The sequence below is a fragment of the Oryctolagus cuniculus genome, chromosome 21 (assembly GCF_051225735.1).
Source record: "Oryctolagus cuniculus isolate XC-2025 breed Fujian yellow rabbit chromosome 21, ASM5122573v1, whole genome shotgun sequence".
NCBI classification, from domain to species: Eukaryota; Metazoa; Chordata; class Mammalia; order Lagomorpha; family Leporidae; genus Oryctolagus; species Oryctolagus cuniculus.
In genome coordinates, this window is record NC_142887.1 from 11,668,628 (window position 1) to 11,681,225 (window position 12,598).

At 44.8% G+C, this 12,598-nt stretch overlaps 1 protein-coding gene across 4 annotated transcripts in view; it reads left to right on the forward strand.

Annotated features, from left to right (window-relative positions):
• Positions 1 to 12,598, forward strand: part of ANAPC5 (anaphase promoting complex subunit 5) — a 45,722-nt gene continuing 33,124 nt past the window's right edge. For all 4 annotated transcript variants that reach the window (XM_008272198.5, XM_070066169.2, XM_002719739.6 and 1 more), the window contains exons 1-5: positions 1 to 322; positions 6,690 to 6,769; positions 7,560 to 7,669; positions 8,421 to 8,613; positions 9,670 to 9,736. In XM_008272198.5, the coding sequence (XP_008270420.1) occupies positions 116 to 322; positions 6,690 to 6,769; positions 7,560 to 7,669; positions 8,421 to 8,613; positions 9,670 to 9,736 (657 nt within the window). In that variant the 5' untranslated portion in view covers positions 1 to 115. The remainder of the gene's footprint in view (positions 323 to 6,689; positions 6,770 to 7,559; positions 7,670 to 8,420; positions 8,614 to 9,669; positions 9,737 to 12,598) is intronic.

Consider the following 12,598-nt stretch of genomic DNA (forward strand, 5'->3'; position numbering starts at 1 on the left):
AGTTTCCTGGGCTACATGGTGGTGGACGGAGTCTTAGGGCCGCTTGCAAGATGTTCTGAGTCGGGGGCTGGACGCTGCGCGTGGCGGTTTCCCGAGACGTAGTCTCGGGACCGCCATGGCCAGCGTCCACGAAAGCCTCTACTTCAATCCAATGATGACCAACGGGGTGGTGCACGCGAACGTGTTCGGCATCAAGGACTGGGTGACGCCATATAAGATCGCCGTGCTGGTGCTGTTGAACGAGATGGGGCGCACGGGCGAGGGCGCCGTGAGCCTCATGGAGCGGCGGAGGCTCAACCAGCTGCTCCTGCCGCTGCTGCAGGTGAGGGGCGACCTCCTGCTCGGTTAGCAAACTCGTGCTGGTCAGCGCCCCGGGTCTGGGGACGCGGGGTGCATCCCAAGCTCTTCCCGCCTTGGAGGAGAGTGAGGAAAATAAGCAGTCAATACCGCCAGCTAACGCTTGCCGGGCGCTTCCGATGGGCTGGGCGCTTTACGTGCATTTTTCTTTTTCGCAGGTTCGTGTCTGGCTCCGGTATTTATTAGTTGAGTGACTGGGCTAGCGTTGGAGACGCAGAGTTGGATCATGCGCGCTCCTAGGCTGGAGAGGCTTAATCAGTAGTGATAACGATGCGAAACTAACCTCGAGCCTTGGTGTGTGCTAAGCGCCTTTTTTTTTTTTTTTTTTTTTTTTTACTGCATTTTGCGTCTCAGGTCACAGCTCCATTACTTACCAAATGCCAGTTGCGCAAATTCCTTAATCTTAAATTGAGGTCTCAACTTTCTATGTAAAATGAGACCAGTGACTTTGTGTCGTCAGCACGTGGTCAATAATTAGTGTTAACGAGTTCGTTGATTTCAGTGTATTCTAGTTGGGTCTGTATGAACCGTCACCTGTGTCAGATGTGGTTTTCGTTTCTTTGTGTGTTGATGTGATTGACAGCTTCTCCTCCATGAGACTGTCACTCGCATGAGGAGAGATGTCTTGCCCTGTGTTCGTGCACCTTGCGTCTGCAAAACCCAGGCCAGCACCTGGGTAGGAATGAGATGCGGTCTGGCCTGGTGGAGGTGGGTGCGTGTTCTCAGGTGAATGGGGAGCAACAGTGTGAAGTTGGATCTTGAAGGCTGGGCGGTTATCTGTTGAGGAACTCTGGTGGCAGAAACCGAGATCCCCAAACTGTGGGATCTTAACAGGTCAAACAGTTAGTACCAGTGGGAGCGTGGCTTCCACTCGGTCTAGTGTGTAGTGGGTTTTTCAGTTCATCGCCTGTATTTGGGGGAGGGGAAAGAGGGAGCAGGAGGAGTTAAAGGTAAGCGGGGAAGTGACTTACCCAGTTCAGTACAAGGAGGGTGGCTCTGTAGCTTGCAGCTCCCACAGCCCCAGTGTGCCCTATCCACATTACTGCTACTGTAAATGCATTTCCCCGTTTTTCTTTTTTTTTTTTCTTTTTTTTTTTTTAGTATTCATTCTTTTTTTTTTTAATTTTTTTTTATTTTTTTTTTATCTTTTATTTAATGAATATAAATTTCCAAAGTACGTCTCATGGGTTACAATGGCTTTCCCCCCCATACCGTCCCTCCCACCCACCACCCTCCCCTTTCCCACTCCCTCTCCCCTTCCATTCACATCAAGATTCATTTTCGATTATCTTAGTATACAGAAGATCAGCTTAGTATACCTTAAGTAAGGATTTCAACAGTTTGTTCCCACACAGAAACATAAAGTGAAAAATAATAGATGATTTTTTTTTAAATGATGATGAAATCAGATCAGACCTATTGTCATGTTTAATCCCAGTGAGAGTCAAGTTGGGAATTGATAGTTTCTTTTTTTTTTTTTTTTAACAGAAGATCAGTTTAGTGTACATTAAGTAAAGATTTCAACAGTTTGCACCCCCATAGAAACACAAAGTGAAATATACTGTTTGAGTACTCGTTATAGCATTAAGCCTCAGTGTACAGCACATTAAGGACAGAGATCCTACATGAGGAGTAAGTGCACAGTGACTCCTGTTGTTGACTTTACAAATTGACACTCCTGTTTATGGTATCAGTAATCTCCCTATGCACCAGTCATGAGTTTCCAAGGCTATGGAAGCCCCTTGAGTTCTCCGACTCTTATCTTGTTTAGACAAGGTCATAGTCAAAGTGGAGGTTCTCTCCTCCCTTCAGAGAAAGGCACCTCCCTCTTTGAAGACCTGTTCTTTCCACTGGGATCTCACTCACAGAGATCTTTTTGCCAGAGTGTCTTGGCTTTCCATGCCTGAAATACTCTCATGGGCTTTTCAGCCAGATCCGAGTGCCTTTAGGGCTGATTCTGAGGCCAGAGTGCTATTTAGGACATCTGCCATTCTATGAGTCTGCTGAGTATCTCACTTCCCATGTTGGATCACTCTCCCCTTTATTTATTCTATCGGTTAGTGTTAGCAGATACTAGACTTGTTTATGTGCTCCCTTTGACTCTTAGTCCTTTCATTATGATCAATTGTGAACTGAAATTGATCACTTGGAATAGTGAGATGGCATTGGCACATGCCACCTTGATGGGATTGAATTGGAATCCCCTAGTATGTTTCCAACTCTACCAATTGGGGCAAGTCAGCCCGAGCATGCCCCAAATTATACATCTCTTCCCTCTCTTATTCCCATTTTTATGTTTAACAGGGATCACATTTCAGTTAATTTTCAACACTTAAGAATAACTGTGTGATAATTACAGAATTAAACCAGTCATATTAAGTAGAACAGACAAAAAAAAAATACTATGAGGGATAATGTATTAAGTTGTCCATTAGCAGTCAGGGCTATGCTGATCAAGTCACCATTTCTCATAGTGTCCATTTCACTTCAGGAGGTTTCCTTTTTGGTGTTCAGTCAGTTGTCACCGATCAGGGAGAACATATCATTTCCCCGTTTTTCAAGTGAAAGGCATAATACTAAAAGTTTGGTAAATCGAAACAAGAAATAGTATTCCTGGTGTCTTTTTTTTTTTTTTTTTAAAGATTTATTTATTTGAAAGGCAGAGAGAGAGAGAGAAAGGTTGTCTTTATCCTCTGGTTCACTCCCCAAAAGGTCCCAACAGCTGGAGCTGAGTGGATCCGAAGCCAGGAGCCTGGAGCTTCTTTTAGGTTTCCCACGTGGGTGCAGGGGCCCAAGGACTTGGGCCGTCCTCCACTGCTTTCCCAGGTGCATTAGCAGGGCGCTGGATCAGAAGTGGACCAGCTGGGACGAACTGGTGCCCATATGGGATGCCGGTGCTGCAGGTAGATGCTTAACCTACTATGCCGCAGTGCTGGCCCCTCATTTTTTTTTAAAGATTTATTTATTTGAAAGAGCAACAGAGAGAGAGAGAGAGAGAGAGAGAGAGAAGGATAGAGATCTTTCATCTGTGGGTTCACCCCCCAAATGACTGCAGTATCCAAGTCTGGGACAGGCCGAAGCCAGGCAGCCAGCAACTCCATCCTGGCCTCCCAACATGGGTGGGAGAGGCCCAACCAATTGGGACATCTTTCCTTGCTTTCCCAGGCCCATTAGTAGGAAGCTGGATTGGAAACAGCAGATGGGACTTGAGGTGGCCCCCTAATATTGGATGCTGACATTGCAAGCAGTGGCTTTACTTGCTGTACCACAGTGCCAACCCCAATCCTGATGTCTTTATTTATTTGAGAGGTAGAGTTGTAGACAGAGCGGGAGAGACAGAACTTATGTCTGCTGGTTCACTCCTCAAATGGCTGCAGAAGCTGGAGCTGAGTGGAACTGAAGCCAGGAGCTTCTTCCAGGTCTCCCAGGCAGGTGCAAGGGCCTAAGCACTTGGGCCGTCCTCCACTGCTTTCTAGGTGCATTAACAGGGAGCTGAATTGGAAGTGGAGCAGCCAGAACTCAAACCAGTGCCCGTATGGGATGCCAGAGCTGCAGGCTGGGGCTTTAACCCATTGCACCACAGCGCTGACTTCAAAATTAGTAAATTTTCAACCATTCAGAAACAGTTTCCTTGTAAAAATTTGAAATTATGCAAAAATTGATGAGGTGAAAGGTTATTGTTATGCATGCTCTCCAATCCTGTTCCCTCTCAGAGATGATCATTATCAATATTAATTCATTGAACTATTGAGTACCAATGTTGGAATGATCTTTCTAGGTGCATATGGTTATTTCTCTGTGTATATGTATTCTTTATGTAAATGCTATTGCTACTCTACAGCTTACTCCTCTCACTTAACAAGTCTTTTTTTTAATCCCCAGATTCAAAGTATTTTTGCCTTTTCTGCAATTGTTTCCTTAAGAAATCTGAACCTCCAGGCTTTTGTCCTAGATGAGGATACCTTGCCTTTTTTTTTTTTTTTTTTTTAAGATTTATTTATTTATTTGAAAGAGTTACACAGAGGTCTTCCATCTGCTGGTTCACACCCCAGTTGTCTGCAACGGCCAGAACTGTGCTGATCTGAGCTCAGGAGCCAGGAGCCCCTTCCAGGTCTCCCACACAGGTGCAGGGGCCCAAGGACTTGGGCCATCTTCTGTTGCTTTCCCAGGCCGTAGCAGAGAGCTGGATCGGAAGCGCCAACAGCTGGGTCTCGAACCAGTGCCCATCTGGCACTGCAGGCAGCGGCCTTACCTGCTTACACTGACGCTATAGGGCTGGCTCCACTTTTTTTTTTTTTTTTTTTTTTTTTTTTATTTATTTTATTTTATTTTATTTGAAAGAGTTACAGAGAGAGAGGTAGAGCTGGGGGGTGGGGAGGGAGGGAGAGGGAGAGGGAGAGAGAGAGAGAGAGGTGTCTTCCATTCCACTGGTTCACTCTCCAAATGACCACAACAGCTAGAGCTGAGCTGATCAGGAGCCAGGAGCTTCCTCCAGGTCTCCAACATGGGTGTAGGGACCAAGGACTTGGGTCATCCTCCACTGCTTTCCCAGGCCACAGCAGAGAGCTGGATCAGAAGAGGAGCAGCCGGGACTTGAACCGGCGCCCATATGGGATGCTGGCACTGCAGGCTAGGGCTTTAACCTGACTCCAACAAGTCTTGAGATCATTTCATGCCAACATATTTGAATATTTTTTTAACATCTGCATTGTATTCCACAAGAAAAGCAACATAATTTAATTCTTTATTATAAATTACAAGTTATGCCATTATTGGACTTAACAGGTTCTTTTCAGTTTCTCTTCATTTCAAACAAGGAATGCCAAATATAACTTCCCCAAAAGTGGAATTGCTGGGTTATCTGCATCTAGAGTTGGCATACATGCTGTAACTGGCTTTCCAAAGCAGACTCAGCGGGTGGTTTAAATTGAGTTGGTCTGATTTGTTGGAGAGACAGATAGGTGAGACAGAGTTCCCATCTGCCCCCCAGATGCTCCAGGTCTCCCACGTGGATGGCAAGAACCCAATTGCTGTGGGAGTCTTAACCGTTAGGCCAGATGACCTCCCCGTCAGTGTTCAGTTCTAAACCTCAGTGACATTGAAATCTTCCTGATGGCTGAAGTAGTAGACTGTCCCCTAATGATACTTTTTGTAAGCTGCAGTAAATCATATGCCTGCCTACCTTCCAAGGTTTGGGGAAAGATCAACTGAAATTGTATTTGTGAAAAAGAGACACTTGTGTGTGTATAATATTCTCCGGTTTACAGAGCACTTTATATTGTCTTAATCCTTGCCACAGACAAGGGTGGTGTTTATCATTCTCTCTTGATAATACTCTTACTGGTAAAGGAGACCAGGGCTCAGAGAGGTTGAACTTTTGCCATAGTTACAAAACTAAGAAGGAAGGAATGGTGTGCCCTTGGACTGTGAAATGATCCTGTATTATTATAATTTCTGAAAGATTTATTGGGGCCGGTGCTGTGTTGTAGTGGGTAAAGCCGCCACCTGCAGAGCCAGCATCCCATATGGGTGCCGGTTTGAGTCCTGGCTGCTCCACTTCCGATCCAGCTCTCTGTTATGGCCTGGGAAAGCAGTAGATGATGGCCCAAGGCCTTGGGCCCCTGCACCCACATGTGAGACATGGAAGAAGCTCCTGGCTCCTGCAGCTCTGGCCATTGTGGCCAACGGGGGAGTGAGCCAGCAAATGGAAGACCTGTCTCTCTCTTTCTCTCTCTCCCTGTGTAACTCTGATTTTCAAATAATTTCAAATAAATTTCAAATTTTAAAGATTTATTTATTTATTTGAAAGTCAGAGTTACAGAGAGGCAGAGAGAGGGAGAGAGGTCATCCATCTGCTGGTTTACTCCCCACATGGCCACAACAGCTGGAGCTGGGCAGATCTGAAGCCAGGAGCCAGGAGCTTCTTCCAGGTCTCCCACTGGGGTGCAGGGGCCCAAGCACTTGGGCTGTCTTCCACTGCTTTCCCAGGCCACTAGTAGAGAGCTGACTGCAAGTGGAGCAGCCGGGACACGAACTGGTGCCCATATGGGACTCCAGCACTGCAGGTGTGGTTTTACCCAATTTGCCACAGAGCCAGCACCAACAATCCTGTATTTTGTTTCTACTTCAGATCATTCTACTTACTAAATGAAAGTGTTATGTAAATGTAAAGTGTTACTTCAGCTTTGTAGTTAGCTAGAAAAATGCTGAGTTGAGGTTTCATGTTTAGGCTGATTATTAAAGCAGAGAGTTGATAAATGTATTTATGTTGACGGTTCATTATCAGTCTCCAACTCTGAAATTTATAAGTTTTCTGTTTGTCCTTTACTCAGGGCCCAGATATCACGCTGTCAAAACTGTACAAGTTGATTGAAGACTCTTGTCCTCAGCTGGCAAATTCAGTACAGATCAGGTAAACGTCATTTTCTGGGCCTGTGAGAAGGTATCAAGGTAGATCAAGGTTGGTTTTTTTTTTTTTTTTGACAGGCAGAGTTAGACAATGAGAGAGAGACAGAGAGAAAGGTCTTCCTTCCGTTGGTTCACCCCCCAGAATGCTTGGTATGGCTGGCGTGCTGTGCTGATCCGAAACCAGGAGAGCCAGGTGGTTCCTCCTGGTCTCTCATTCGGGTCCAGGGCCCAAGTACTTGGGCCATCCTCCACTGCCCGGAAGGGCCACAGCAGAGAGCTGGACTGGAAGAGGAGCAACCAGGACAGAACCCGGCGACCTGACTGGGACTAGAACCTGGTGTGCTGGCGCCGCAGGCGGAGGATTAGCCTAGTAAGCCGCAACGCCGGCCAAGGTAGATAAAGTTTACGGAACAGTGTGGGTATGTTTAAAAGATATGTTTATTATCCTAGGTTTTTTTTTCCCCAAAGTACTGTTAACTTAAAATTTTTTGAAGTGTGATTAATGTTAAGTATACTGTTTCACAGTTTTCCCCCAAAATTTATTGCTCTATATAGATCTTTTTTAGTTGGTACCAAAAAATTCGTTTTTTTAGTGGCTGATCTGAAACTTTGACAAATTTTATGATCAAGAACACAGCGATGGCCCTTTTCAGAAATAAGAGTTACTAAGTTTGTTTTATGTTACACTATAAATTCCTTTAACATAGATTTTAGATAATCGAGGAATGTGAAACATATGTGGGAAGATTTCCAAAGGTCCTTCCTAAACTGTACACCTGAATTTTCTCATTCAGAATCAAACTGATGGCTGAAGGCGAATTGAAGGATATGGAGCAATTTTTTGATGACCTTTCAGATTCTTTTTCTGGAACTGAGCCAGAGGTTCACAAAACAAGTGTAGTAGGTATGGAACTCTTCTACGAAGAGCAGAGTGTTTTCCTTAAAGCAAGCAGCTTTCTAAATCACATCTGTCATCACTCTGCTCTGTCGTGAACAAAGTGGGAGTCCTGGATGTGTGGTTTGTATTGATTGCCTTGCCGTTTTGATCCGTATTTACATGGTGGACTTGTAGAAAAGCACCCTCTGTTTTGTCTACAATAGTCAGAGGCAGAGCCTGGTCCCCGGGTTTTGGGTCTCCCAGGTCTTTCACAGTGCTCTGGATCACTTGCCTGCATTGTGCAGCTGTAAGGGAGGGCCCCAACCAAACTTAAGGAAGCGAGGTAAGTAAAAATATGCTATTGCTTAAGTGTCTAAAGTGAGGGCACCTGTGATGCTTGTTTGGTGTTTTTCTGCTAACTTTGTATCCCTGCTCCGTCTGTCTGGCTCTTTTGCATGGTGGTTTTTATGTTGTTCAGTTAGTTGTTTGTGGATCTCCTGGTGCCAGGCTCTGCACTTACAAGATAGACATTTCCTCTAGCCGAGGGCTCAGCGGGTAAAAAGGAAACAAACATGGGAGGTAGTTCTGGAGTCCAACGGCCATGGAGAAAATACAGCGGAGGTCCTGAGAGAGAGAGATGGTGGGTGGAGCACCGAGGCCTGAATCAGAAGGATCCAGATTGGTGAAGGCTGGTGGAGGAACATTCTAGGCGGGGGAATTCGCTGTGTAGCCTGAACGTCAGCTAATGCTTTCACCTGTCTCTGGTCTTCTTTTGTAGGTTTGTTTCTGCGTCACATGATCCTGGCCTACAGTAAGCTTTCTTTCAGCCAAGTGTTTAAACTGTACACTGCCCTTCAACAGTATTTCCAAAGTGGTGAGAAAAAAACCGTGGAGGATGCTGATATGGAACTGACCGGTAGAGAAGACGGAGAAAGAAAAATGGAAAAAGAAGACCTGGACGTCTCTGTGAGGTAACGTGGGTTTTTCTGACGGGAATTCCTCTGCGCAGCCATCCCCTTTGCCCTCAGATCCAGGAGGGCAACACCTCGTGGGGCTGCATCAGTGCGCTCCTTCTGAGTTAGGATTGGCCACTGGGAGGTGGGAAATCCAGACGGCCAAGGAGCTTGGCGTCAGGGTGTGGATTTTTTTTTAATGTTTGTTTTATTTTTAGGCAGAGTGACACATGCACACACACATGCACACACACACATACACATATACACACACAGAGATCTGTCACTGGTTCACTCCTCATATACCCACAATAGCCAGACCTGGGCCAGACTGAAAACAGGAGCCCGGTCTCACATTTAGGTCTTTGATCTATTTTGAGTTAGTTTTTGTATATGGGATTAGATAAGGGTTCAAGTTCATTCTTGTGCATGTATATATTCTACTTTTCCCAGCACCATTTGTTAAAAAGACTGTTCTTTCCCCATTGAATAAATGGTTTTGGTACCTTTGTCCAAAATTATTTGACCATATTATTTATATGTAGTGATTGAATTCTGGACTCTCTTGGTACATTGCTCTTGACACATTTTTTTTTTTCTTTTAATTTATTTATACACTTTAAATTCGAATAGGCATAAACCAAAAAAGAAAATATCAGGACAAAGTGTCACTGTCATTTTGTTTGCAGGGAGGGGTCAGCAAATGGGACAGATTACCAGGAAAACATTTTAAGATTATCCCAAAGTAGCTAGGTTGCATAATGTTAAGATTCAAATGCAAAAATTAAAGTATTATTTTAATATACAAATGAAGAAAAAGAGGACTCAAAAGTTTATCCTGGGTATTGTAAGAAATGTATAGCTCTTTTATTTTTCAGAAAGCAACACTAGCAACTTGTAGACGAAAGATGTTTCCATTATTGAAATCATGTTTTAAGTATATCTGTCTATTTGTAGGAAGAGAGAATTAATTCATTTTGAACTCTCTGGCAAGAAAATTAGTATGATTTTGTAAATGTTGCTGTTTTCACTCTTACGTAATTCTTCACTATTTTTGTTTTTAATTTTTTCCAGAGAAGAGGAAGTATCTTGCAGTGGGCCTCTATCCCAAAAGCAAGCAGAGTTTTTTCTTTCTCAGCAGGTATGTTAATTCTGTGATTTGTCTGGACTGTTTTATCCTGTGACACTCTGTGTCATAGCACAGGCCTGTTACCTCAGTTGGCTGTCTGTGAATCTGCTTTGTCTGTTGCTCTTGGCCCTCTCTTCTTCACTAACAATGTGGTTGTAGCTGTGTCCCTTCCTATTTTGTGCATGATTTTCTTTTTCTTTCTTTCTTTTTTTTTTTTTTTTTTCTTTTTTTTTGACAGGCACGGTGGACAGTGAGAGAGAGAGACAGAGAGAAAGGTCTTCCTTCCATTGGTTCACCCCACAGTGGCTGCTGCGGCCGGCGCACCGCGCTGATCCGAAGCCAGGAGCCAGGTGCTTCTCCTGGTTTCCCATGTGGGTGCAGGGCCCAAGCACTTGGGCCATCCTCCACTGCACTCCCTGGCCACAGCAGAGAGCTGGCCTGGAAGAGGGGCAACCGGGACAGAATCCAGCACCCCGACCGGGACTAGAACCCAGGGTGCTGGTACCACAGGTGGAGGATTAGCCTAGTGAGCCATGGCGCCAGCCGATTTTATTTTTCTATTAAAGTTACTAGTGAGCTTCTTTTAGTTATAGTATGTGACTATCACAACTTACAAATATGATTAGGAGCCTTGCTTCTTCCTTTCTCCCTGTATTTACCATGGGCCCTTTCAAACATAAAGGAAGGTTGAAGGGGTGGGTGTTTGGGGTAGTGGTTAAGTCTCCACCTGGGGTGCCCACATCCCACGTCAGAATGCATGGTTTGAGTCTGGGTGGGCTTCTGATCCAGCTTCCTGTAATGCACACAAAGAGGGCAGCAGGTGATGCTACAAGTACTTGGGTCCCTGCCATCCACGGTGCAGACTTGGAGTTCCTGGCTCCTGGCTATTGTGGACATTTGAAAAGTGAACCAGTGGATCGGACAACAGTTTACTTTGCTTCAGACAGATCTTGTTGCTGCTTGGCCCATATTTTTTCATTTTCTTGACTATATAAAGTGAACATTTTTCTCCTATGTTATTTTCAGCATACAATCTTATTTTTTGTTCTTCTTTTCCAATATTCCTTAATATTCTTGCAAATTTCCTTTTTTGTGTAAAGATGTAATGTTTAAATAAAAGTGATGGAATCACCTCTGCAGGTGAATTTCAGGCAGATTACAAAAACCCATCTATACAGTTGGTTACCTATAGAGGAAAAAGTACAGCTGGGTTCACATGTCACCCTCACACCTCAGCGCATTACAGACAGATGAAAGGGTTACAAGTAAATATTTAAAGCTCTAATTAGACTAAAGGAACTACATATTAACTTTTACATGATCTGTGGGTGGGGAATGACTTTCTAAACATAAAAGCTGTGGAACAAGACACATGGATCATTTGATTTTCAGTGTAAAATCAAAATGTATGTCACATGTCAGAACAAGTTCTAACAAAATTAAAAGGCAGACAACGAAATGGGAAAAAGTAATTGCAATAAATATGACAGTGAGGGCCGGCGCCGCGGCTCACTAGGCTAATCCTCCGCCTAGCGGCGCCGGCACACCGGGTTCTAGTCCCGGTTGGGGCGCCGGATTCTGTCCCGGCTGCCCCTCTTCCAGGCCAGCTCTCTGCTGTGGCCCGGGAGTGCAGTGGAGGATGGCCCAGGTGCTTGGGCCCTGCACCCCATGGGAGACCAGGAAAAGCACCTGGCTCCTGGCTCCTGCCATCGGATCAGCGCGGTGCGCCGGCTGCAGCGCGCCAGCCGCGGCGGCCATTGGAGGGTGAACCAACGGCAAAAGGAAGACCTTTCTCTCTGTCTCTCTCTCTCACTGTCCACTCTGCCTGTCAAAAAAAAAATAAATAAATAAATAAATAAATAAATATGACAGTGAAAGGATTAATACTTTTGCTTTAGAAATCATTTTCAAAGACTAGCGATGAGACAAATTTTATCATTTTTATTTATTTGAAAAAGAGAGTTACAGAGGGGGTTAGATACAGAGAGAGGTCTTCCATCCACTGGTTTGCCCCCCAAATGGCATGACGGCTGGAGCGGAGCCAATCCAGCGCCAGCAGCCAAGAGCTTCTTCCGGGTCTCCTACTCGGGTGCAGGGGCTCTAGCACTTGGGCCATTTTCTACTGCTTTCCCACGTCATCAGCAGGGAGCTGGATCAGAAGTGGAACAGCTGGGTCTTGAACCAGTGCCCATATGGGATGCTGGCGTTGCAAGCCAGGGCTTTAACCCACTGAGCCACAGCAGTAGCCCCTATAATATATTATTAAAAGAATAAGAAGTGGAATTATACTTTTTTTTTTTTTTTAAGTTTTATTATTTGGACATCAGAGTTACACAGAGAGAGGAAGAGACAGAGAGAGACAGATCTTCCATCCGCTGGTTCACTCCCCAAATGGCCGCAAAGGCCAGGCTGGGCCAGGCTGAAGCCAGGAGTCAGGAGCTTCTCCCAGGGACCCAAACACTCAGGCCGTCTTCTGCTGCTTTCCCAGGCACATGAGCAGAGAGGTGGGTCAGAAGTGGAGCAGCTGGGACTCGAACTGGCACCCATATCTGGTGCTGGAGTCACAGGTGGTAGCTTTACTAACTATGCCACAGCTCTGGGCCTGAAATTATATATTCTGATTTTGTTCAAGTATGTGTATATTCACACACACCCACACATACACGTGTACACAATTACACACATACAAAAAAAGACTATAATAAGATACATTAAAGTACGAATAGTATTATTTCTGGGTATAGGATTACAGAAAATTTTTCTTCTGTGTCTTTTGCTTATCCTAGAATTATCTATATTGATATAATGAATTAAAAATGAAATGAGAAGTTTTTGCTACTGGGGCTGACACTGATGTGGATAAAGCTGCTGCCT